Below are 25,227 nucleotides of genomic sequence, written 5' to 3' on the forward strand. Positions count from 1 at the left end.
AAGCCGATAATAATTTTTAGTTACAATGTACAGTTTTTACAAGTTAAATAATTGCCTTAATATTTTAATATTAATAATTATGTCTGTTATGAAAAGGTGGCAAGATACTGAGTCTTGAAGGGGATGTATGATTATTGGACGCCCTTCTTTACTGGGGTGTGCCATGGAATATTAAGAATAGCAGCCCTAAAGGGAATGTTCTGAGCGCCGACATAAGAAAGTTTTCGAAGAATGCCGTTCGAAAATTCTAATTTTGTTATATTTAGAAATGCAAATTAAATTGTAAAAAGTGTTAAATAGTACTCTACTCTTGTTTTATGAATAACTTATCAATAACTATAGACTTAACAAATATAATAAATCGACTTCTCATTTTGAAATAAAATATCTTGAGATTTTATAACAAACTTTTATTAACAAAATATATTTATCTAATAAATTTTATTTTATTTATAATCAATATTTGTGTGTGTGTCTCTCTCTCTCTCTCTCTCTCTCTCTCTCTCTCTCTCTCTCTCTCTCTCTCTCTCTCTCTCTCTCTCTCTCTCTCTCTCTCTCTCTCTCTCTCTCTCTCTCTCTCTCTCTTAAATTATACACCATATTCTGTCCTATACTTTATTTCATAAAGTTTTCAAACTCTTTCTCTTCTGTAAAGTTTCACGTAATGAATGATATACGTGCTCCAACCAAAAATATAGAAACTCATTTAATCTAGTTTAGCGTCGCGGTCGTTTCTCTCTAATCCTCCTATCTATCCTGCCGAAACACATTGGAGCGGGAATTTTTCGCGTCTCGATCCCGATTGCACCCTCGAGAATTAAATTCCCTTTTAACATCCGAGGAGCAATTTCTTTTCACGGCAATCGCAAACGTTTAATTGGCTTTAACCGAGAGGCAGGTGGCTACATTAATTGCAGCGGATTGCTGGTCAGGTGGATGCCTAATCACGGGGGTTGCGCGGCGGGTAGATCGGTCCGACGCGTCGGAAAAGGCGCCTCGCATTGAATGCTAAACAAAAGCTAATTTATATCCGGAGGTCGAGACTATGCCGGAGATCGGGAGATGAATGGCTGTTCTCCGTGCATACCAAGTGGGAATGCCCGGAGCCCTTCAGGACCCGCGGAGTTAAAGATCTTGAGGGATGTTCCCCCCGTAGGGTAGTCGCGCTTGTATCTTCAAATATCACGTACGAAGTACGGCGAACTGGGTTTTAGGAGCTCGTCAAAAGTCGCTCGATCGCCGCTTGATTTCTATTCAGAGACGGCACGTTTTACCATGAATTCTTGGACGCCGTGAATGATATTCACCCTGCAGCGTCTTAGCAACTAACATCAGCGAATCCTTTTCAAAGTAAATTCAAAGGGTAATTTCTAGTAAATTCTAAGGTGATTTCTAATAGAGTTAAGATGCAGATTGTAAGCAACATATCTTAAGAAAGCGAATTTTCTTTAACTTGAAAGCGCGATTTGACTCGAAATATATATTTTTCATCTTACAATTAATCTTTATCTATAAAAATAAAAATTTCAAAACGTAACAATAAAATCGTAAATAACATATTTATAATTTTGACAGATGCAATTAACAATGTGTCGAACGAAATTTTCATTGTTATCCGTAATTCGTAATTCGGGTATTGTGATGAACTGAGAAGCAGGGCGAGCGAATACTCCAGCCTCTATCGATTCGGCGGAAGGAAAAAATTTCCGAGCACGTATCATCACGGTGACGAGCGGGATTCGCATCGCGGGGCTTCCCGAATCTAGGTGGTTTAATCTATCATTGCGACGGCGAGACGAGAAGCGACGGGGTAACTAGCACGGAATAATTAATAAATGCAGGGTGCATTAGTATGCGTTGCGGGGGATGAGTTCGTGCGCGGACCTGAAGTCGGATGAGCGCGGCGCGGGCCCGGGGCTCCGAGACCCGGGGAATTATAAAATAATAAAGAGAAAATTACGTAATGTGAGGATCAGATGAGAATTAGAGGACAATGAAGACGGGGTAAACCTCCCGTCGTCTAAAGGGGGCGAGCCGCGCGCCCGCTCGCCAAGGGGTTGGCGCGGGGCGGTAAGCCGGAGGTCGAGGACCAGACGTCTTAATGTCTGCATCGTCGGGAAAGCTCGTCCCTCGCGCATGACTATCTCTCCACGACCCTTACATCTTTTCGATAAGAACCTTAAGTCTCGGGGATAAATTCGACTCTTTCGAAAGACCTTTGAATTCCGACGCGCTAGTCTGGCGCGATTCGGTATATCTAATTATTTGCGAACGTCTGTGAAAAATGGGATTCAAATTTTTATCGCCCGAAGATAGTTTGTCAGTCATGTGTCACATATATATATATATATATTTTTTTTGTGCGACCTCACACTTTTTTGTAAAAATAGCACGTCTCGATGGCAGGATACAAATGAAGAGATTTGTTATAAGAATATCTCATAATATCTGACAGAAAATTGTACGAAAACTTACAACTAAATAATAATATAAATTTCATATAAGCGCGATTGTTACAATTTTTACAGTATTGATTGTTTTCAAATTATCTGCATCTTCATTTACTTAGATGGAAAAACATTATACATTCCAAACATGACGCATTCAATTATGTATTATTACCGGCGTGGCAATATTAAAAATCACCCTATCGCGCGGTCTCTCGCAACCCCTTTTATTACGAGAAACCGGCGAAAATGTCGCGAGACTTATCGAAATGGAATACGATGTCGCCGCGGGTGCTAATCGAGGATTCTAATTAGTAGTCAGCCGGCGCAGACTCGACGCGACTTTGTAAATGGTAACAATGTTATGTAATTAGGTAAAAAGTTCTGTAATCAAGAAGTAGATCTTCCGAGCCGGCCCGGCCGCCGCACCATCGCGCGCGCATTTCGTCTGATCCTCCCACCCTCATTCGTATTAAAATAGTCTCGCTAGGAAAGCGTGCGTTGTGCTCTGCATATCTTAAAACCCAGGGGCTGCTACGGGCGACGCGCTAAGAGCCACCCCCCCGGTTCTGATTTTTGCCGCGATTCATATTACTACACAGGCGTGGCTGAGATTATGAGGGCGGTGTGAGAGAGAGAATCAACGTTCTTCCGCCGGAAATTTCGGCTATATTGAGACGCGCGGAATACTCACTCGGCACGGTAAACCTTGAAATTTCGCGGCCCGAATTATGCAAACTCGCGCGAAGGGCAAAATATCGTAACACGCCAAATTACTGAACTTTAATTGTTATCAAGAAATTTTGCTGCTATTAAGAAAACTCATTATAGCTCTAGTATAGTTTAGCAGAGATCGCTGTTTACCCTGCTCGCCACACATTTCTGTCTCTCTCTCTCTCTCACTACTTTATCGCATCATTAAATCTCGTCGCCTTTTCGCAGTATCTGGAGTTAAATTTCCCGAAATCATTTTTTCATCGCTTTAGTTCCCGCAAACCTCTCCGTCGAACGGCCATGCAATCTGGAGTCAAAAGCAGGACACTTCATGCCTCGCAGCGCGAAAGTCTCATGCAAGAATTTGATTTTAAGCAGATAAGATTGGCGCGCGTGGAAGAGAGAGAGAGAGAAAGAGAGAGAGAGAGAGAGAGAGAGAGAGAGAGAAAACCGGTAGGAGGTGATATACATATATCGCTGCGTATTACTTCTTGAGATGCTGACAAATGCATACGTGGTTGCAGCAAGCAAGCGTACCGCATCGCGCCGCAGCGTTGTCACGTATAGACATGTACGCGATAGCGCAATTCGTGCGTACGACCACACACGTGTACGTACACGTACACGGCGAGCGTAAAAGGAGCTGCTCCGCGCTCTGCGGTTAGGTAAGCACACACGTATATGCACGCATGAGATCATCGGTCGCGTATATACGCTCGCGGAAACGCTGACGTCAGTGGTTTCGGTTGCTTTTGTTACTTCGCAAACGATTCGCGCCCGATACGATGGTATCAAGAAGACGACGGGCGACGATTGCACACGTGCGCGTGACAGTCCCGCGCGCGCGTTTAATCCTTCTTAGGTAAACAAAGTGTGTCATCCGTTCGAGTACAACTATTATTGCGGACTACAGATTATACGAGTCTCATCGGATTTATCTGATAGGAATAGTACCGGATTAATATAATATTCTCTTGCCGTTTATATAAATTTCAATTCATTTTTAATGGTTTTTATTTTACTAAACACTTTCGCGTCTTGAATTATTATGTTGAAATTTAAAAAATTCATTATTGTACACATATTGTTCGGAAAATCTGCATTTGCAAGAAGTAGCAATACTTTCCGGATATTTTGTATTTTTTCAAATATAAACTTAATAAGCAAACTCGGCGCATACGTCGTATTGATTTTTTTAATTTCATTTAGCATACTATAAGAATATATGCGAGTCTTTATACGATAATAGCAATGCGCGTATGAAAAATCCATATCGAATAAAGAAGTGTTGTGCAATTTATGTCGTAAAGATTGAAGATTTGCACACGTGCAGGTTATTAATAGGGGGCAGAGAATTCACAAATTAGCGGACATCGAAATCATTACCGCGACTCGCACGTATTATGACGCGAATATTGGCACATCGTCAAGCAATTTAGATTTCGAACAGAGATTATACGCGCTCGAATCGCGCGCGCGGCATGTGAGTCATGCACAATGACACGTGAAATACTTCGTATATACGCAAGAAATATTCGTCGTGTCACGTACTCTCTTGCGAAACCCATAATCTCCAATGACAATCTAATCCTAAACAGCGATCCTAGACAGGAGAATGCATTTCGTATAAAGAGAATTAGAATGTCGGCCAGATTCGATGACACGTTCGCTCGCTCAGTTTCTCGAAGGATAAATAACGGGGACACGCAGGGAGCACTCGACACGGTGGAATTAAATAAAAATAAAACGCGGGATAATAATGTTAGCGAAGGAGCCGAGAACCCAAGACAAATAGCTGAGGGAAAACAAAGCGTATTATAAATACCGGGCGACAGGACGAGTGGTGCGGGAGAGTGAGCGCGAGCGTAAGAGGGTGGTCTCGGCTATACACGGTCCGGACCGAAGGGTGGAGGCTCCCGAAGAGGGGTATGACGATGTAGTAGCCGACGACTCCTCGGAGAAAAGCAGCTCGAGAAAGCAGCGACCCCGCGCCAGCATTTTTGCTACCTGCCGACACAATGAGCCGCCGGATTTCTTTTCCCCGCTCCACCCTTCCCTCCGTATCCTCAAGCGCGCGAGCGCTCTTAACCCGCGCCGGAATTATAAATTTTAACGCATCCCACCCTCGCGAGCTGAGAATTAGGGCCGATAATATCTAAATCGCATTATGCGAAATATGCGAACAATTGATGCGAAAAGAATAAGTTTAGGATAAGTTTGAAAATTCAGTTGAAAAAATATCGTATTTTGTCAGCTAGTATAAAAGTGGAATTGTTGTAGATCGAGTTTTTTTTTATCGCCTAACGATGTTCCACGATACTTGTAATCGATGCAGTTCGCGCAATAAGTTGGACGAGGTAAAAAAAGAATAAAAGGCACTCACACTAGGACGACCGTGGCTGCGCGGATTCAGCTGCCAGGGAACTGTCGATGGCTGAAAATGCTCCTTTCCCCACGAACCGTTGTCGAATGGATTTTCACCGATGTGTCCCTGAAACAAATCAGCATCACAATTATTAAGACGTAATAGCGTAATTGTAACAAATCCAATAAATATCAGAAAACACAAATATAAATATTCTTGTATATTTACGATCGATACATAAATTTAATATACTTTACATAAAAAGTGATCCTGTGTATTCAGCAAATATTTTACATAAAATATTGTTAGATAGAAATACGAAGAGTTGCAGTGCGAATAAATAAATATAAACAGATGAAAAATGTCCTTGTCTCTCTCCTCACTTTCTTTTTTTTTTTCATAAGAGTCTCATATAGGCTACGGTCAACGTGATGCTACAAATGCTTCGAAGCATTCCTCTTCTCTTTTTTTTCAATGAAGAAAGAAAGAGAAGAAGAATGCTCCAAAGCATTTGTAGCATCACGTTGACCGTAGCCATAGTTATATTAATTCTAGAAGCACCGAGCAAATGAGCATAATAAAAGATAATTGATACGTTATGCAAGAAATTAATTAGCTGTAAGTATTCGAGGTGTTGGAGATACAACTCAATTCAAAGTTATTTTCTCTTCTACTCTTTAAGAGTTCCTTTAAGAGATTTCGTTAGCAATGAATCGCAAAAATTGTTGGCGAAATATACGCGAAATTATTTGCACGGTTGCGCGAATCGTGACCGCGGGATTTTTATTCCCGCGCCTCGATAAACAAGAAAAGTTACACGGCAGGGCGTGGGTCGAGGGGCATCGATCTCCCGAGGCTCCTCGTAGTTTCAAAGTTTTTTCGGCGCTTTTCTCGCACACCGCGCGTCTCGCCGCTCGCCCGCCCCCGCTGGTGAGCTTATTTTTGTAATATATTCCGCGAGCCGCGGCGTCCCCCCTCCCCCTCCACACTTTCTCGACTTTGCACCCCGTAAGCCTTATTTTTCTTTTAACTTTATTTCTAACCTAGAATCTCTTCCGACGGCAAGGTGGCACGCACATAAATCACCGGGTATAATGAGAACACTTCGTCTTCGGGTGCTTCGCCCTCTCGGTCGCAGACGCATCTCCCGCGGACCGGCTATTATACCTATTATTCGTTGCTTCGCTCCGAGGAAATCGCTCGGCCGGCCGACGAGAGAGACGCGACGTGCTTATATTAATATTCATTTTCCTCGTGAGGTGACACTGGCATTTCGCCCGTCGTTGTCCGGGGAATAAAGAGAGCGCGCGCTCGTCGATTTAAAAAAGACCTCAAAGATCGGCGACGCAAGGACGCGCGGGAGCGCGAGCGTATATAATTTAAATATGATATTTTACTAAATGTCACACACAATGGAGTATTTTACGTGCTATTGATACTGGTGATATTTTATGTTCCGTATTTCATGATGTAAAGTTTTATTTACATTGCCGTTATTTTAAATCGCGCTTTTTGCCATAAAAAACGAGACACGGCGTGTGTTGCCGGCTTTATTAAAATATATACACGGCAACGCGCTTTGGTCATTTTCGACTCTTTTTGAACGAGCTGAACGGCGCGAACAGATTTTTAATATTGCCGTGACTATAGTTTTTCTTATGCGATATATCATATTTGTTGTAAATTTGCATCAATAAGGTCTTATTTAGAGCAAGATCATCTTATATTTGAAAGCGCTATTATCTAATCCTAATGAATTACTTAACGTAAGAGAGCCCACGTTTGAGTTATAAAGATCGACTAGATCTGAAATCCGAGAGTTAGCCAGAATCGTAATGACGCAACCGTAATGATTTACGCGAATCAGCAGCGTGGAATATGACCGAAATTCGAATTTATCTTGGCACAGTATAATTAGCCAAATTTCCGTTCACGCGTGTACGTTACGTAAAAATACGTTTAATGTCGTTGCGTGAATAAAGCTCGGACAATGGAAAAAAAAAGAGAGAGAGAGAGAGGGACCGTCTCATGTGTACATATTAGGTGCGTTCGGGAAGACGCTATTAGTGCTATTTGCTTATTTTATCCTTGTTTTACACCTGATGAGCGATAAAGATAGAATGATGCAATAGCGCTAATAGCGCGCTTCCCGAACGCAGCCATTGTCTCTTTGCATCTCTAAGCTTATAGTTATAAATAAATTTCAAATAATACCTACGACAATATCGTCGTGTCAAACTCATCGAAAAAGCGTGTCCATCAGCGGTTACGAAATCTCTAAGAAGATTGGAACGGGTCACCAATTGCGTTAAATAATGCGCAACGTAACAGAGACTTGGGGGGTCGTAAATTTTGAAACGAACCGCAAGAACGCGTGATCGATTACTACGCGAAGTCGGCATCGGCATCGACCCGAGGGGTGTAATTACAAAATGTAACTCCGTTTGTTTCCACGCGCGACGCGGCATAGAGGGTGGTGAGGTAATACGTAACGATCGTCGCGCGCGATCGATGGAACTCTTGCTTGTCAGCAGTTCTCTCTCTCTCTCTCTCTCTCTCTCTCTCTCTCTCGGTCTTCCTCTCCTTTTTCCCACCCCTTTCTCTAAAAAGAGAGTCTCGCGTTATTCTCCGTACACGGAGGCAGAAATAAACAGTCGCGGTGGAAAATACTGAACCGGATAGCATATAGCATAAATACGTGGCGGCTATTGAGGCACATTGTGTGCCCGTGCATTTGCATGAGGCCGGCCGCGTTCTCAGCGTTCGCAGCTGGACATACACGCGACAAAAGAAAACGCGCAAACAAAACACACGCAACGTACACACCCATCGCTCGCTCCCCGCTTGTCGTCGCGCTCGTCATCGTCCCGCGCGCGCGGAGGCGCGGCGCGGCGCGGCGCGGCGATCATAGAATGTTGTATGTTAAGTATTGTGCCACGTGGAAATAAACAAACGGATCTTTTACCGCTGTGCGCGACGAGCGGCCGAAGATCCGACACGTCCCTCTCTCTCTCTTTCTCTCTCTCTCTCTCTCTCTCTCTCTCTCTCTCTCTCTCTCTCTCTCTCTCTCTCTCTCTCTCTCTCTCTCGACGTGCTCATTGTCAAATCGCGTCACGTGCGCGAGCGACGACGCGTGCGGCAAGGCAGAATTGACGGCGATTTTAATTAACTTCTCTGTTACCGTCTCCAGAGCGAGATCAGTTGCGCAGCGGTAATGCCTTTTATATTTATTGTATATATAATCGTTACCGTAAAATTGGATGATGCCAATGCGCGGAGAATACAAGCTCGTCTTCTTTGCGGAACAATTGTCAGCGTACACACGCACACCCGCGCGGCGTGCCTGCTAAAATGCATTTCTTACTGAAGCTATAGAAAATGAATCTGGTGTCGATGATGTATACATAGACATTTCAGAAAGGTAAGAACTAATTTATTACAATATGAGGAAAGAATACGAAATTGAGCTGCCACTTTCGTGACTCTTCGATCCCGCGTCGCGACAAAATTGAGGTTTGACGTAATTACTTCAGTGCATCGGCTGACCTCATCGTTTATAAGCGTGAATTAAAGTAAACATTACGCCAGATCTTCCAACATGCACATGTGCCGCACGCGCGGTTTTGAAATTGATCAACATGTGTCTGATAACGCGCATTGCGTTCCATTTCATGTAAACGTATTACACCGGTGTTAAATGTTTCGAAAAGAATATCAAATAGTCGCCATTGTATTGATAAAGACATTGTAACGATAAAGATTAATATCGCTGCGTGCTTTGTCATTTAAGAAATATCTAAGGCACTTAAGAGATACAACAAGATGTGAATAAAAAAAATAACAGATCATATATGGTATATTTGAGATAAAACTGTTGTTAATAAGTAAGAATATATGTTTCGTGTACTCAAATAAGTAGTTTATAAGTTTTGAAACTTGGCTCCATCAGCGACCATTTTCGATTCTATGATATAAATCGATAAGGTCGAAGTCGCTTCCTTTTTTTGTTCGATAAGAGAAAAACTGTTACATTCCTTTTCTGTGTATTTTCATTATCCGTATAAATCTTTCGCATCCAAGACCAAAAGTGTGAATAATATACCTATAATACCCAAGCAATAATAACCGATTAGATTTTATATTAAATAAATAATTTTATTCGAAATACGACTGGATTACTTTCACACCGATCTAATAACATAAATCACGTGGTTACGATTGCAGCCGCGTGCCTCCCGGTATTTGTAGCTTCGCATTAAGCGGAGCACTAACCGCGACCTAATTCGCAGATAAGATAAGTCGTTAAGTGCACGGCGCGCGGCAGCCCCTCGCGATACTACCCGGTGTTTTATTGCCGCGGCGGCGGCGGCGGCCCACTCACTCCCGCCGCCCTCCTTCGGGGCACGGTGAGATTTATTGTAAAATTCGATAGATATTGCCAATTACAACCCCCGCGGCGCTACCACCGGCGCGGCACGGCGCGGCGCGACTCGCGCTATCGACGGAGACGGGAGCAGGCACCTTCCGGTCGCGCCTCGAGAATTTTAAATGCGTTTTATGTACAGTGAGACGAAGCGGTGCGTTGCATAAATCCGTCCCCCTGAAAATATGATTACGATCACTCTCTCCCCGCGGTGCCGAGCGCGGGGGAAAGAGAGGGAAAACACGAACAGCCTCGCGCTCTGTTTCCCCCCTCAGACGCGGCGCGGCGATAAAACGTTTCATTTCGTCACGAGTGTCTCACGAGGAGGTCGAATAATCTCGTCAATTATTATTTTTACTACTGCCTTCTACATGCTAATTTTTCGCGCGTATATAGCGCGTAGTCTCCGCGGATCGTTGGCCGAGCGAGACGAGGTGTCGCGTCTGAAATGGCGCGCGCGCGCGCGCGCACGCGAATGATGAATATGCAATCCGTTTCGACCGTCCCTTGAGATCGACACGATTTCCCGTAATTGCGCCATTCGAATTTACAATTTGATTATTTACGATATTATTGGACGGCTGTAAGTGTAAATGGTTTTTTTTCTGCCGCGCGAAACGGCGCGGACGCGGATGGTGCATCAATTCACACTTAAATTGGCATAAATAATGAGATCGCCGAGATATTTCAGCTGTAATTTAATAATTAATATACAACAACCGGGGCAATATCGGGTAAATTTATGCCGAATCCGGGTAATAAGACTAATTTATCACTTTAATCGACGCCATCAATGGAAATTGTTTGTCACGTCGTCTGAATGTTAACCTGCATTCATCAACATACATATATACCATTATCGTTAAATCGCGCATCGATTTTGTTATTTCGACTTTTTCAACCGCGCCGATTATATGTTTCTAAAATATTTTCTGGTTTTATCCCAATTATTCCAGTTTGAGTATCTTTCATTGTCGTATTATTCTATAATAATATTTAATCTCCGCTATATTCTATCATTATTATTTTTTATTTTTCTTTGCGTGACTTTGTCTGATTTTCTATCATAAAAATATTACTTCGGATATGTTAAGGTAAAGATATTGTTTTTTAAAGCTGTACACGGAATAATAATAAAATTACGCATTTTTTGGTAATGTATGTAAAATCGACGATTTATACGATCGCAACTACAGATCTTTGTTTAATCTATAATGAGCGAGACTCGCATACGCGAAACAGCATCCATATAACCGACAATAATTTTTATCCGCCCAGCCGTTAACTCATGTAATGCCGACAAATAGACTCACTCGCTCTTTCGAACGCGGCCGTCCGAGCTCAACGAGTTACGACCGCGGAGCCTCTAAAAATAAATATGTTGTTTATTCACAAGTAAACCGGATGCCGTTGTTTGCTTTGGAGCAAATTGTTTTGTTAAGTTTTGCCGTGCGCGAGAACGAGGCCGCGCGCGCGGACGTCGGACGCCCGCCTCCACGCGAAAGACAGAAACGCGCGTGATACGAAAAGACGGGATGAGGGATGACGGAGTCGGGCGTCCCAGTCGTCCCTCTGTGCTTTTTCCGGCATGTTTTGCCTCTCCTCGGTGATGCGCGGCTAGAAGCCTCCAGCTGTATTCTAACACTAATAACTGGCGCTGACACGGTGACGCGTACGCCACATGAAGACGCGACGAACAGCTGACGCCGTAATCGCGAGATTCTCGTAGTGATATAGCCAGATTGCGTCAGGCGGATTCGTAATTTGCATTCGCGATGACTCACGAGTCAAAAATAAGATTAACGCTACCACCCGTCCCCGAGATGTAAGAATAAATCGCTTCATGCGTGTCGTCGTTGCAAATTTGTATTTAATAGATGTGGCAATAATAATCGAGCTACTTGACAATTGATATGTTCAATCATTTTATTTTATTATTTTGCTTATTCGATTGATGTTATAAATCTCTTTCCTTGTACAGTTACGCAGAAAGATAATATGTGAAATATTTTGCATTACAATCATGAGAGAAGTATTCTTTGCGATGGAATTTATAAATAAAAGCTGCTGTGTGTACGCAAGTAAATGTAAATTCCCGCGTTGCATTCAAATAAATGCAAAAATGAATTTGTAAATTACATTTAAAAAAATTCGAAGATAGAAATGAGTCGATTCCCATGTGCGATACGATTTCCATCGAGTATGTTTAAGCTCTGTACCGTTTCCAGCCGAGGAACCAAAGTTAACATTGTACGGCCTTCCTGGCCATTCGTGCGCGCTGCAACACGCAAGGTATTCTTAGCATCCACTTCGCGGGCATAAAGTTGCGATATGCGTGAATTCCCCGCATTCACGTTTACTTTCTCGAGCGGCGTTGTGCATAATGCAAACAACATACAGTATATCCGCGTCGAAGATAGAAGCGGCGTAATTCGAACTATTATTTTAACAACTGCTGAATTGCTTCATCGCCTTCATCACCTTTATAGATTCGTATTTTCTTAACTTGAATTACTAAGCGGTTGGCTTACGATGCGGCAACGTGAATTAACGAATCTGGTGTACAAATATTTTACAAATAATTTCCTAGTTTTTCTGTATATTTCAATATAGGTATTTTATGTCTTGTGATAAGAGAATAATAATTTAAAACAATGTAACACTTGTGTACATAGAAACTTATAGTTACTTACTACTAAATGTTAATTTTAATAAATTTTAATAAATTACGGACTTGTAATTAATAAAAAACTGTTATACATGAAAATTCAGGAAATTTCCTAATTCGCTACCGACTTTTGTTATTATTTTTACATTGGATTATATTTTTATATTAAATTATAAATTGTAAAATTGTTCATCCAAGTATTACAATACTCATATTAAAGCACAAGTCTTATAAATTACATAAATAGTAATAAATAACATTAATAAAATACTTAATTTTTTGACAAAATATAGACACAAACAGCATCTCAGTAACATACATATATAGAATGAATTTAACACTCTCCATTGTAATCACAAGACCTACGTAGTCTTTCACGCGAAGTCAACCCGGATAACTGCACATGTTCAGTCTACATAGCGTAAAATCCGACAAATGCAATTATGAATCTTGCGGGACACTGAAAGAGCCAGGACTCGACGAGCGAGCGCGCGGTGGGAAACGCGTCAACGGTGGAAGGACGAGAAAAGAGGGAAAGGAACGACAAGCGCGCGGGCCGGCGCGGCGCGGCGTGCATGAGAGTCGAAGGTCGAAGGGAAGAAGAGGAGAAAGAAACCACCGAGGAAACCGTGGGCACAGCCGTGGGTGTGTTGCCTCTTGGCTAATTACAAAACGCAATTTAAGCGAGCATCACGGAAACACGCTAAGTAATATCGTTTCACCGTAGTGAGAGCTAAAGCGCGGGCACGCGCGCTACAGATTCACAGATTAATACCCTTTAATAAACAGCACCCTTTGGGGACTCTCGACGCTCGAGCGCTCCTGCTCGGCCGCTCGCCTCGTTTTTCCTTTTTGTTTACCTCGCGGTGAGAATAAAAGGAGAAAATTCTTTCGAGAGAAGTGGGAGAACCTTCGCTCTTAACGTACACACGATACGTAAATGCATTTAACGCGGATTACGCTTTCTCTTTTGCATATAAAACGAATGGTGATACAAGGGACGCGACGCCATGGCCACGAGAATAGATAAGCTTGGCAAATGCTTTATATAATGATATCGAATTTGTCGGAAGCAAAAGAGTTGATTTAATGTTAACGGGAACGTCTCACCCGTTTACTTATCTCACAGCTGTGTGTAGATCCGAACAGATCCAAGTTTGCATAAAATTCTATATACGTATGAAATAACTGCTTTGTTTTTTCATGTTACACTTTTATGTTGTCTCTCGGATCGATAAAATAATTTTTAGTGTCACTCAGGTTTATCATAATCCAAAACCAGTGTGCCACTATTCATATATGTATACATATATATAATTATCACCAATGTATAGTGACAACTGTCATCCAAGAGAGACAACAGAAATGTAACGTGAAAAAAAACAGTTGTTAATGTGGCTTGAAATACGTATAAAACATAATAGAAATCCTTTTTTTTTACATGACACAACATTGGATTAGTAGCAAAGTTACTGGTACTATTTTAGTAAACTAAACTGGTTTTGTTGACAAACGCTTCATGTAAATTGTAACTTGCAAGAATCGTGTGCATAAATTTCCTCTTGACATTATAATTAACAATGATTGACGTCATCCTTGATTCTTAAACCGATAAATAATTAGGTTGAAGCTATACGAGTCTCTTTTTTATATTCCGTTAAAAATTAAAAATCAGTAGATATATTTCTCAATTCAAAATAATTGTTCTTCTGAAACATGGAATAAACTTGTATATCACTTCAATATCACTGTTACTCTGATCATTGCGTTATATATGACATATACGTGAAAAACGAGGCAGGTTCACATACCATTGAGCGTATTCAAACAACATTGCATGTTATAACTTGTAGCAATCAGCATATTTAAATTAAGATGTGATAAACCAGTCCGCGGAGTAACGAACTACTAGAATTCAGTTTGCTTTATGCTGACTTATAAAACAGGTTGCGGACTATTCTCGTCGACATCAAATCAAGCGTAAAATATAAAATTAACATATGCATATGTTTCTTGCATCCGATTCTTAACCATGTTTCCCCGTTTGGTTATTTAACCATTTTCCGCGAATTTATCGTGGGAATAATTAAATCGTGGTCATGTGGTTAATTTCTAATGTCAAATTAATCAATGAAATATATAATAATATATGAGACTAATAATAATTTTTCAGTTTTTGTTTCTTGCTCAAATCCAATTGAAATCCCAAATTTTATGAAATAATCGCTCATCGTAAGAGTGTCGCAACGCAAAACAATTTTACGTGTGTAAATGCACGGTAAGTACCTCTCTTATCGATATTTGCACACCGCTTTAAGACGCAATGCCGAATTAATAATCGCGTTAGATTGCCGCCGCGAGTTTCTGTCGAGAGACCGAGAGAGAGAAAGAAAAAAGAGAGAACATTCGCGGCAGTACAATTTGCTGATTGGCGTCCTTACCATTAGCCGGCTTAAAATTATTTGTGATCGTTGGCGCGTTCGTTTGCTGACAAACACTTTTTCCCAATTTCGACGGGCGTTGTCGTCATCGTGGCACACTTGTTCAAACACGAGTTTGAACGCGCATAAATAACATCACGGCGTAAATAACATTAACACGTGCGCCCTATGCGTGGGTGTCGAATTTCCGAAGTCAAATCGATACGCACGAGCCGGCCCGATATCATGCTACGCGTGTCTGCTACCTTTCATTTCAAACGGCAAAAAAATTAAGCTGACCTTTTTAACAATTATGCAGAATAACTAAATTGCATAATTGTATATAAAAATGATGAATGATGAATGGTTATGTTACAAATATATTTTTCAAACGTAGCTTCTTTACGTTGAGATAAAAATTTGATATAAATGCATAAAAATTTAAAGAAAGTTACACGAAAATGCTCGTAAATTTTTTATTACAAAATCATATATGAAAGCAAATTTATTATTCTTACATATAATTAGATATTTAGACTTCGTAATTAGTTTATTAAAAACCTTCCATTTTCACGATTTGCTTTTTATATATAAATCATGCAAAATATTATGCAACTCTCACACTTAAAAAGATTAAAATTATTAAGAAATCAATCTCATATGTATAATCCTTTACAAAATGAACAGATCTTCTGGCGGCGCGCCGATTAATTTTCTTCGTTGATTGTGAGCCTTCACCGAGCAATAAATTTATAAATGGTAATGGGATGCAACAAAAAAAAATATCGTGCGGAATCCGCGGGGCCGTATAATATGAAACACTCGGTGAAAAAGTGGACGGTGCGAAAAAGATGCATCGTGACTCTAACCCAACACTCATTCTTGGAAACTGCGAGCCTGATTGGACGCTCACGAGGGCAACAACATCTTTCAAGGCCACTCGATATGACACTGAAAGATTCAATGGTCCAATCCGTGCAATCGGATTATCTGGTTAATTTGCGTTGATCCAAGCATATTAATAACACTTTTATGATGCCAACAACCTGGTGTATCATTAAACATATTTACTCGTTTTCGTAAAATAAAGAAAGTTTTCTTTATAAATTAGATATTTACTATAACAAATTTAGAACAAATAAAAAATGACTTGTAGATTAATGTAAATAAAATTTTACTCGCGCACACATGAGACTACGATGCTCTCGGTCTTTTTCTCCGTCATATTCTTCATGGATAGAACATGATCAATGCTATCGCAGCGTTCTTGAATTGATTGAGCAAGATTCTTAGAATAACGCGCGGTACAGCTGAACCGCAAACAAAAAACCAATAGAATTAATACGAGCGATGCAGATTCGAATTACTGTATCTGTCTTTATCATTTATTACGTTATATTCTTTCGTTTATATCTTTCTGTAAAATCATGTATATTTTTCAGTTTTAGCTGTAATGTAATAGAAAATAGAGCAACTGTGTATTTCAAATAAAGTATTTTTACTTGATGTTTAAAAAAATCAGCGATATTTTTCATTCCTCGAATGATAGCTTATATTTTTGTGTCTTAGCGAAATATTCGCGGCAATATATCGGAGATAGTGTGGTACATAAAAACACAAAAATAATAGGTTAGAGTTGTCTGTTCTTGGCGTCGGTGGGCCAGCAGCTAAGGAGCGCGCCGGTGGATGAGAAGGGTGGGCGCCGGGTGGCGAAACGCTACCCGAATAAAAATGGGGTGTTTATAAGCGAATATCCAATGTATCACGCTATATTTACATACACCCCGCGTTTACTGTCTTCGTTGTATATCTACAGTGGCCTCCACGACCTCCCCCTTTGGTTCCGAACCGCTGTCTCGGAGACGCAGAGCAATGCATATAGCTGATGCAATAAAAATTAAATGTGATATTTCACCCGGCGCCATCTTCGAATGTATAATGACGATTCTTTGCACGCTTTATTTTTGCTCTTAACCGAAATGTCGAAACGCGAGGTAAATGTTTCAAGCGTAAAGCAAGAAGTGATGTTAACAAAATCTTGCATGTTATTTTTTCATAGCCGCATACATAATTTCTGTTACAGAAATACCTATTTAAAAATGTTATAAAAGAAAAAAGAGAGTGTAAATTCTATTAAAACTTTTCAAGACATTACATGGGAAGTATTTATTTATATGCAGGTCGAAAATATATTTTTTTGCCGACTTTACGCATTATATTTTTATTACCGCGATATCGTGAATTACAAAACTGCAGAATTTACAAAGAAATGCGACTAAAGCTAATAAAAAAAATAACTGTCGTCAGGCACGCCAAAAAATATACCGATATTCCCCCAAAACTGGGAAATATTGGAAATATTTTTTGCGTGCCTGACAACAAAATGACAAAAATCAGATTCAGACAATCGCGCGGAATCACACGCGTCGATTTATCGAATATTGTTGATGAAAAGTCGCTTCGCTGATACAAATATGTTTTGACGTCGGGCAATCCGTATTTTAAGCCATAAAGCACCGGCCAATTATATTTTTTTTGCACGCGCGTCGGACGGCGGATAATTGCGTAAATAAATATGAATGCACATACGTGCTGCCATTAATACCTCCGCGTAATCCCCACATTCAGTGCCGGACGATGATTTATTTAAACAATAAAAATTTCGGGATAAAAGTCGGAGAATAAGCGCGCCGCAGTTTATCGATCGACGGCGCGAGCGCGAGTTTATAGTCCGATAACCTCCTTTATTTAGGGGAATTTCTGTTTGATCGAGCATCCCTTCGATGAGAAGGGTCCCCGTGATTTGCCTGATTCTTTCGCACGGCCGCTTCTCAATCTCGGCCTAAGCCCCCGGAAGGACCGCGCGTTCTATATTGCAAATCATTTCTCCTCCCGAGAATTACAAAACGGTGACAAAGTTGGGAGAAAGTTGATGCAAATATCGGTAAAATAATATTCTCATATTTAATATGTCGAATAGATAAATTCTCCTAATCAAATCTATTAGACAATTTCTGCAAATAAAACGGTTATGTAAATAAATACTCAAAAACAATAGCCACAGAATGGCATATTACATGCATTATAAAATATTATGTATAACTCGTTATACGTTATACCAATGAATCATACTGAAATGACTCATACGTGAAAAATAATATTACTTCATTTGTTTGCATATGATTTATCATCAAAGTAAATTTTGATGGCAACAAACGCTAAAGTTTCAGCAAGTCAAATCAATGCTCGCAATAAAGGCCAAAGCATTCAAGACGAGCGAAGTTTAAAAGGAAGATATTGAATTTGCATGACGCGAAAAAAGTTTATAGTAGCCACAACTGTGTCTCTCCCTCCCTCTCTCTCACTCTCTCATTCACTCACTCACTTATAGACAGAGGCCGCCGCGAGCTCCGGCGAACTTGATATTCCGGCAAGAATTCGGCGGCATTCAATTGAATTTTCGATTCGGTTTACAGTGGCATGGGTGTCAAGGCGACGCTCTGATTGACGCTGATTCGACCGCGACCTTTTCTCGCACGAACAATATTCAACGTTGGCCATTGGGCCTCTTCAAACAGCGCGTAATTTTTCTTGAGCCTTCTTTTTTTACACGTTTAAGCACTGCGTTATGTGCGCCGAGCATACTTTGCATACGCGACTAATTGATTTAACTCGTTTTACATTTTTGTCAATTTATATTTATCAATTTAATACACACGCAGTATTATTTTCGATATTGTTAAATTTTCTTGTTTATTATAAAACATGACGTCATCTCAAATATTTAATTGGTGTTTTTAAAAACGGTTTAATTCATTTAGATTTAAAATCGAAAAGAAGCAGATAAAGATTAGTTGCATATGATGCTTTCGATTATTTTCGCGAAGATCTTTTTCACTAATTAGATATATACGTGAATATTATAATTAATTTATTAGAAAGAAAGTGACATCTGTGATGGAGATACATTGTGTAGATACCACTGCGCGCTGAAAAGATCATTAGATACCTACGAGACGGAGGAATCTTCTGATAATATATTGCCAGTAATGTATTCTGATATAATTCTGGTAACAGACTGCAAATTGTAAATTTTCCAACCAAACGTTGGATAATGTGACAGCTATTTACTATTTGCGGTCTGACAACGTTCTTAGGATTCCAGATGTCGGAATAGCTGACAGTATACCAAGCTACGATACCGTGAATTATGCACAACTCCTGTTATGATGTATTGTTATGATGTTATTCTAAAGTTTCAAAAGTGCATGAAACAGTTGCCGGTCAAAGATCTTGCGTGTTTATCATATTCCCGCGGAATTCATGAAGGGGCTCCGTTTTATACAATCTGTTCGAGCTAATCTGCATATGAATTATTTTCTCGAAAATACTTGTGAGTCTTGACAAGTTGAAAGATATATTATACTATATCAAGTATTGAATATATGAATGATCAAAGCTGTTAACTATTTTTTATATATTATACGTTAATAATTGTTAATTGATTATCTTAGCAAGGCATTACTTATTCTTATATCGCGAGAAAAAGTTTATACTTCATTCATATTTGATTTCAAGTTTTTTCGAGACATTTAATATGTAATAAAAGATGTCGATATTTGACATGAAAAATGAATATTTATATTTAGATATAAAATATTAACAATTTTCCGAATTTTGATATAAAATATAATGTAAAGTATATAAATATGTAATATAAATTTGTTTTTTAAATCTATGTATAGTACAACTCGAAATTGAAATCGGAGACAGAAATTGATGTTTAAAAGATTCATTTAATTTTGCAGTTTCATAAATTTAGAGATTATTAAACAAGTCTAAATATTGGAAAATTAGAAGGAATTATATAATACTTAATATCCAGAGTTTCAAAGTTTTAATGTAAATTTAATTAAATTACTTCGGTTCATAACCTATCATATTATTGTCATGATATATATATATATATATAGATACTTATATCAATAAATGAGATCTCATTCTTATTTCAGTTAAAAATTGTTATCATTTAGACTTCTGCAACCACCTATTAATAATAAGTGACAAATTTTTAAACACGAAAAGTTAAATATTTTAATGAAAGAGATAAATATTTTATTAAATATTTACAGACACGGGCGAGTGTTCCCCCTATACTTTAGACATTTGTTCAAAATATTTTCGCGCATACATAATAGCTGTTTTGCGAATTACGACGAGTTATCCGGCAGTAAAATTCCACCGCTAGAGTCAACGTCACGTACTGTACGTATATAACGAAACGGGCGACGCAGAAAGTATAACCCGGGGAAAATGTGTATCTCCGAAGTAAAGTCGACGTAAAAATAATGGCGTCGGGGCTTACCCGATTATTTATTATTTCATATACAGAGCCGAGCCGATAACGGGCGCGGCGGTGCATTAGCATTTTTTTGTTGTTTAAAAATGAAATATACGGGGTGTTGTCGGGCGAAAGAGTGCCTAGTCTAAAGTCGTCTCTCGCCCCGGAGGGAGCTCCTGATCTCCAAATAAGTGGGTATACGCCTTCCTGAATACTAAGTCACAGAGATATATAAAAAAAACCCTATCGCGTCATTCATTCGGGTTAATAATGCGCGAGAGCGCATCGCTCTTGCAGATTATGATTGAATGAATCAAATATTTTCTCTCATTGCCTTATTCCAAATTGTAAAATTAGATTAGAATTGAATAGCTTCGGCCAATGATGCGCAGGCGATGTATTCACATCCGTCCTTTTCTTTTAAAAGCTTACTGACTCGTATCGGGACTTTTATTATCGATCGCCAGGGTCATTAGCCCAACACTATGTATCATTCACAACAGCTATATGTGCAATGATTTAATAACAATCGTATTTTCGACTCTCTTTAATGACAGAAATCAAACTCGGAGTAAAATGCGAAGTGCATATTAAGATATGCAAATTTAAGTATCCATAAAATTAAAGATGCACAAATAGGAAAATGTTATAATAAAGAGATTTTAATTCAAGCAATTCCATGCAAGATCGCATTCTTTCAATAATCTGTATACCCTCGCAGAATTGGAATTCTAATATTTCATCGCTGCTTCTTGATTTCATAGCTGCATTAAAATTAGCTTCATTAAAGCCGCCTATAAATAAAACTTCGATCACAGACCGCGCTGCTTCAATTTGCATTTAAGTACATATTTGATTAAGTTTTAAATATAAGGATTTAATTTTCAATTTTTCGGATTTTCGCTCATTTCATCCCTCTGACAACGTGTGTCCTTAAAATAATTTCTCAAGAATCATCGTCAATAGCCATGACGCTTACGAATTGCTAAGCGAAATGACCGTCTCGCGGAATATTCGAGATTCGAGATACGAGAAAAATCGACAGGGGGCGAATTCGCATAGCGCAAGCAGACAAACGTTGCCAAGCGACTCGAGGTGCGAATGCCGCCAAGGCGGACGGAAGCTCCGTCGGCTAAGACCTTGGGCGCGGTCCTTCGGCGTTATTATTTGGAGATCAGACCGAGGCGAATATCTAATTGTAGTAACGACCGCGATACGTACCCGTGCCATCTGGCGTGCCGTTTGCCCCGGCACGGATTTGAAACTGGCTCGCGACGGGCGCCGCGACGCCGCCGCGGAGCGGACAAAAGTTACGCGACCGCGCGCCGCCGTCCTCGGAGCCGGGGGTCGGGGGCGAAATCTGTGAGGTGTACAATCGCTTTCGTCGCTCCTAAACTGTACCAATTACAAACACTGGCGGCTTCTCCATCCCCGATGTTAACTAAACACTAAATACTAACGACACACATCCACCGCCGCCACCGCCGCTGCCGCCGCGGCCTCCCAGACGCAGGCATTACCGGAACAAATGTACGCCGTCCACCATTGCATCCACCAATGAGCCGTTGATTACTCGTTACCGAGCCCCGCCGCGCCGCAACCGACTGCATTTTATCAACATTAAAATATTGCTATTTTTCACTTATATATACTTTCGCGCGTTTTTAAATTTTGAAAATAATACGCTTCTATGATTTATTGTTATTTCAAGACACCCGATAACGTTCTAAGATATTTAAGATATTATTGTAAGAATCTATTTATGATGTCGATGTGTAATGAAAAATAAACTTGATATTATTGTGGAGAAAAAAAAACGTGCAGATTTTCCATGATTTTCTCCATGTTGGTTTGTTATCGATTTTAATTTACCATTCATTATGCGCGCTGTACCGCGCCGCAAATCGATAGATTGGAAATGCGATTACCTGGCAATCAAAGGAATGGCACGCGTCACGGGTCTGGCTCCGAAGTGAAGCTTAATCGATTATAACTGAGTAATGTTTGTTTGATACGTAACAGAAACGACTGCAACCGCGCGGCTTCACGGAAGAGCCACGGCGTGTTAGCGTCGAGCGCGCCGCGCTGCGCCGGTGAATTGCAAGATTCCGTGTTTATTGCATTTAGCAGATGGCATTGGTCGCCCGCATGCAACTGAGCTATAACAAACGCTTATATATACGTACAATGGCGAACCTAACGCCATGTTATATGTAAGCACGTACATTCATTGTCAAAAACGTATATTCTCGTGAATGTGAATCCATCCGCGAATTACATCCGCGCGATTGCGCGCATAAATAAATTCATGTCTCGCAAAAAACGAATTCTGTAGCTTGCGCAAGATTAAACCCTACGCGTTTCTTCTCTCTTTGCGCGAATGAATTATATCTTCGTCCCAATTACGGCACCGATGCGTCATCGAATCGGCTTTGTTATATAAGAATACACAATTGTCGCGTCGGCATCGTTCATTATATTACATAATTGCATTGTGAATCGCGGAACACACACGTGTATCGATGCTCGGCCGTTCTTGAGGAAGAGTGTACGGGGGGAAGCCGAAATAACTGTGCACACGATATGCTTGAGCCCGTTTCTAGCCCTCGAGCTCGTCCGCCACACCCTCCCATTTCTAGTATTAAATCTGACCCGATGCAGACCCCGAACGTTATGTTTTATAGTCCGCGAATCCGCGCCCCCGATGCCAGCGAGCGCGTCCACGGCATATACGTTGTGTCCGTGGAAGATGAAACGCGGCCATTCGATAGCGTGCAAAATTTACCGTGTAATTCGGCTGAACGCGACGGATGTATCGGGGATATTGTGCGAAGTATCGCGCAACATACGCTCATTTACATACCGCGCATTCTACATCGCGTCGATAGCTTACGATGGAATCGCGCGAAGAATCGCGTTAAGAACGTGTCTGAAATCACTCGATCTCGTATACACCGTGCGTAAAGTAAATGATATTCGATAAATAAAATAATGTGGACAATAACGTCGTGTGTTATCCCACGTCGACTATAGGAAGCGCACAGCCTCGCAGGAAACTTGCCGCTGCAACTTCATTACGGAGTTTTTTCCAGTTCAACTGGCGTTGGTATTCCATGTTGGTTAATGTCTAAAGTAAAATATGTATATAAAACTGTTACATAATTATATAAAACTATTATATAATTATTGATAAAATATCGCAGCGTCCTAATCTTTTATAACTGAAAAAATGGAAAAATTATATAAAAATAACAATTGGAAAGAATTTAGATAAAAACGTTTGTTTTGACTGGACATTGATCGAAAGTTTTGATTTCTTGATTTTTAAAGTTTATACCATCTGTTTCTTAGTTTTTCAATATTGAAAAACATAAAAAACGGAAACAAATAACAAATAGCGGAAACAGAAGACTGAAGTTAATTATCTTAGTAAAATATTTCTTATGCTATTAATCAAGAATTCAAAGATTGCGCAAACTGTTTTATCCTCTTCTTCTAAAGCGTCAGCTAATGTGCGTTGCAAATTTGCGTTCGTGTTATTGCGTTTCAATCAACTGCATCGGTTAATTGCATTTCTATGTTAGAAAATGTAAAGGCTATGTATCTTACACAGTATAACACAAACAATTAATACTTAGATCTATTATCTGCACGAAAGTACATAATGATCGCACAAAACAAACGCTTTTATCTAAATTCTTTCAAATTGCTATTTTTACATAATTTTCCCACACTGTGCATTAACGCGTATATAAAACACACTTGAAGGAAAAAAATCAGAAATTCTAAAATAGCAACGTTTCCGAAATATGCAATTTTCGCTCGTCCACTAATAAAACATGTACAACAACCATCTATTTATCATGCAAGCAATTTAATGCGGCGAAAGAATTTATCACGGACAACGGAATATATCCTTAAAGAGGGATGATCGCTTCCAATAGCGCGCCGAGACTCGAAACATCGCAAGGGCGGCAAAAGAATGGCCGCGTGGAGGGGGAGGGGGGTGCGTAAGGAGGGTCGAGAAAAATGCCACACATTCCTAGGGACAAATTTACGAGGTGAAACCGCAGCCACTCCATCCCTCTCCCGCCCCTCTTGCTCACCACTTCAACACATCCTCCGCCACGCGCGCGGCCCGGTTTACTGTTTTACTTATTCGCCAACGGCAACTGGTCAGCAAAGATACTTTGTATATAAATTTTGGTTACTGCGGAGGGAGAGGGAGAGGGATGGTCCACCGCCGGCTTTTCTCCGCCGATGCCGTTCAACCACCCCTGCCCGACTCGCCAGTTTCGTTGTACTGCGGTTTCTCGGTTACTCAGAGGGGGACTCCCCGTAGACAGTGGACAGCACGGGGTGGAGTTGTCTTCTGACACGTCTCGCGCACCTTCCGGGGGCTGGCAAGCAAGACGTGGAATGAGTTATTGAAGAAGGAGCCGGCTAGACTTAAAGGGATGGCACGGAACGCTTTCATTCGACGTCGCAGACCGACACGTTCAAACAAGTCGCATGAATACGAATATTAGACAGCCGTTCAAAATAATCGTATAGATGAAATATGGAGGAAAGATCTTTCCTTAATCTTATTTAACGAGACAAACGCGCTAAGAACATACGAGTAACAACGTTATTTGCTCAGGCTCGAGAAGACTAGGCTTCTACAAGCAGATTACAGAAAATGATATTTGGCTTTGAGAAGTAAATAGCGCAAACTACAAAGCAAATACTTAGCATAGTGAAAGTAAAAGAATTATTCGAATGACCTAGCTACAAGACACATTATTTTCTGAGTCACGTTTTTTTGCTATAGCATTTATCTTCCTATAAAGGTATGTGATTATGGTAA

General features: G+C 40.3%; 1 protein-coding gene across 16 annotated transcripts in view; it reads right to left on the reverse strand.

Annotated features, from left to right (window-relative positions):
• Nucleotides 1-25,227, reverse strand: part of Foxp (forkhead box P) — a 290,869-nt gene that overhangs the window by 137,466 nt on the left and 128,176 nt on the right. For all 16 annotated transcript variants that reach the window (XM_071779924.1, XM_071779914.1, XM_071779918.1 and 13 more), the window contains one exon: nucleotides 5,545-5,652. In XM_071779924.1, the coding sequence (XP_071636025.1) occupies nucleotides 5,545-5,652 (108 nt within the window). The remainder of the gene's footprint in view (nucleotides 1-5,544; nucleotides 5,653-25,227) is intronic.

The sequence above is a fragment of the Temnothorax longispinosus genome, chromosome 5 (genome assembly GCF_030848805.1).
Source record: "Temnothorax longispinosus isolate EJ_2023e chromosome 5, Tlon_JGU_v1, whole genome shotgun sequence".
NCBI lineage: Eukaryota > Metazoa > Arthropoda > Insecta > Hymenoptera > Formicidae > Temnothorax > Temnothorax longispinosus.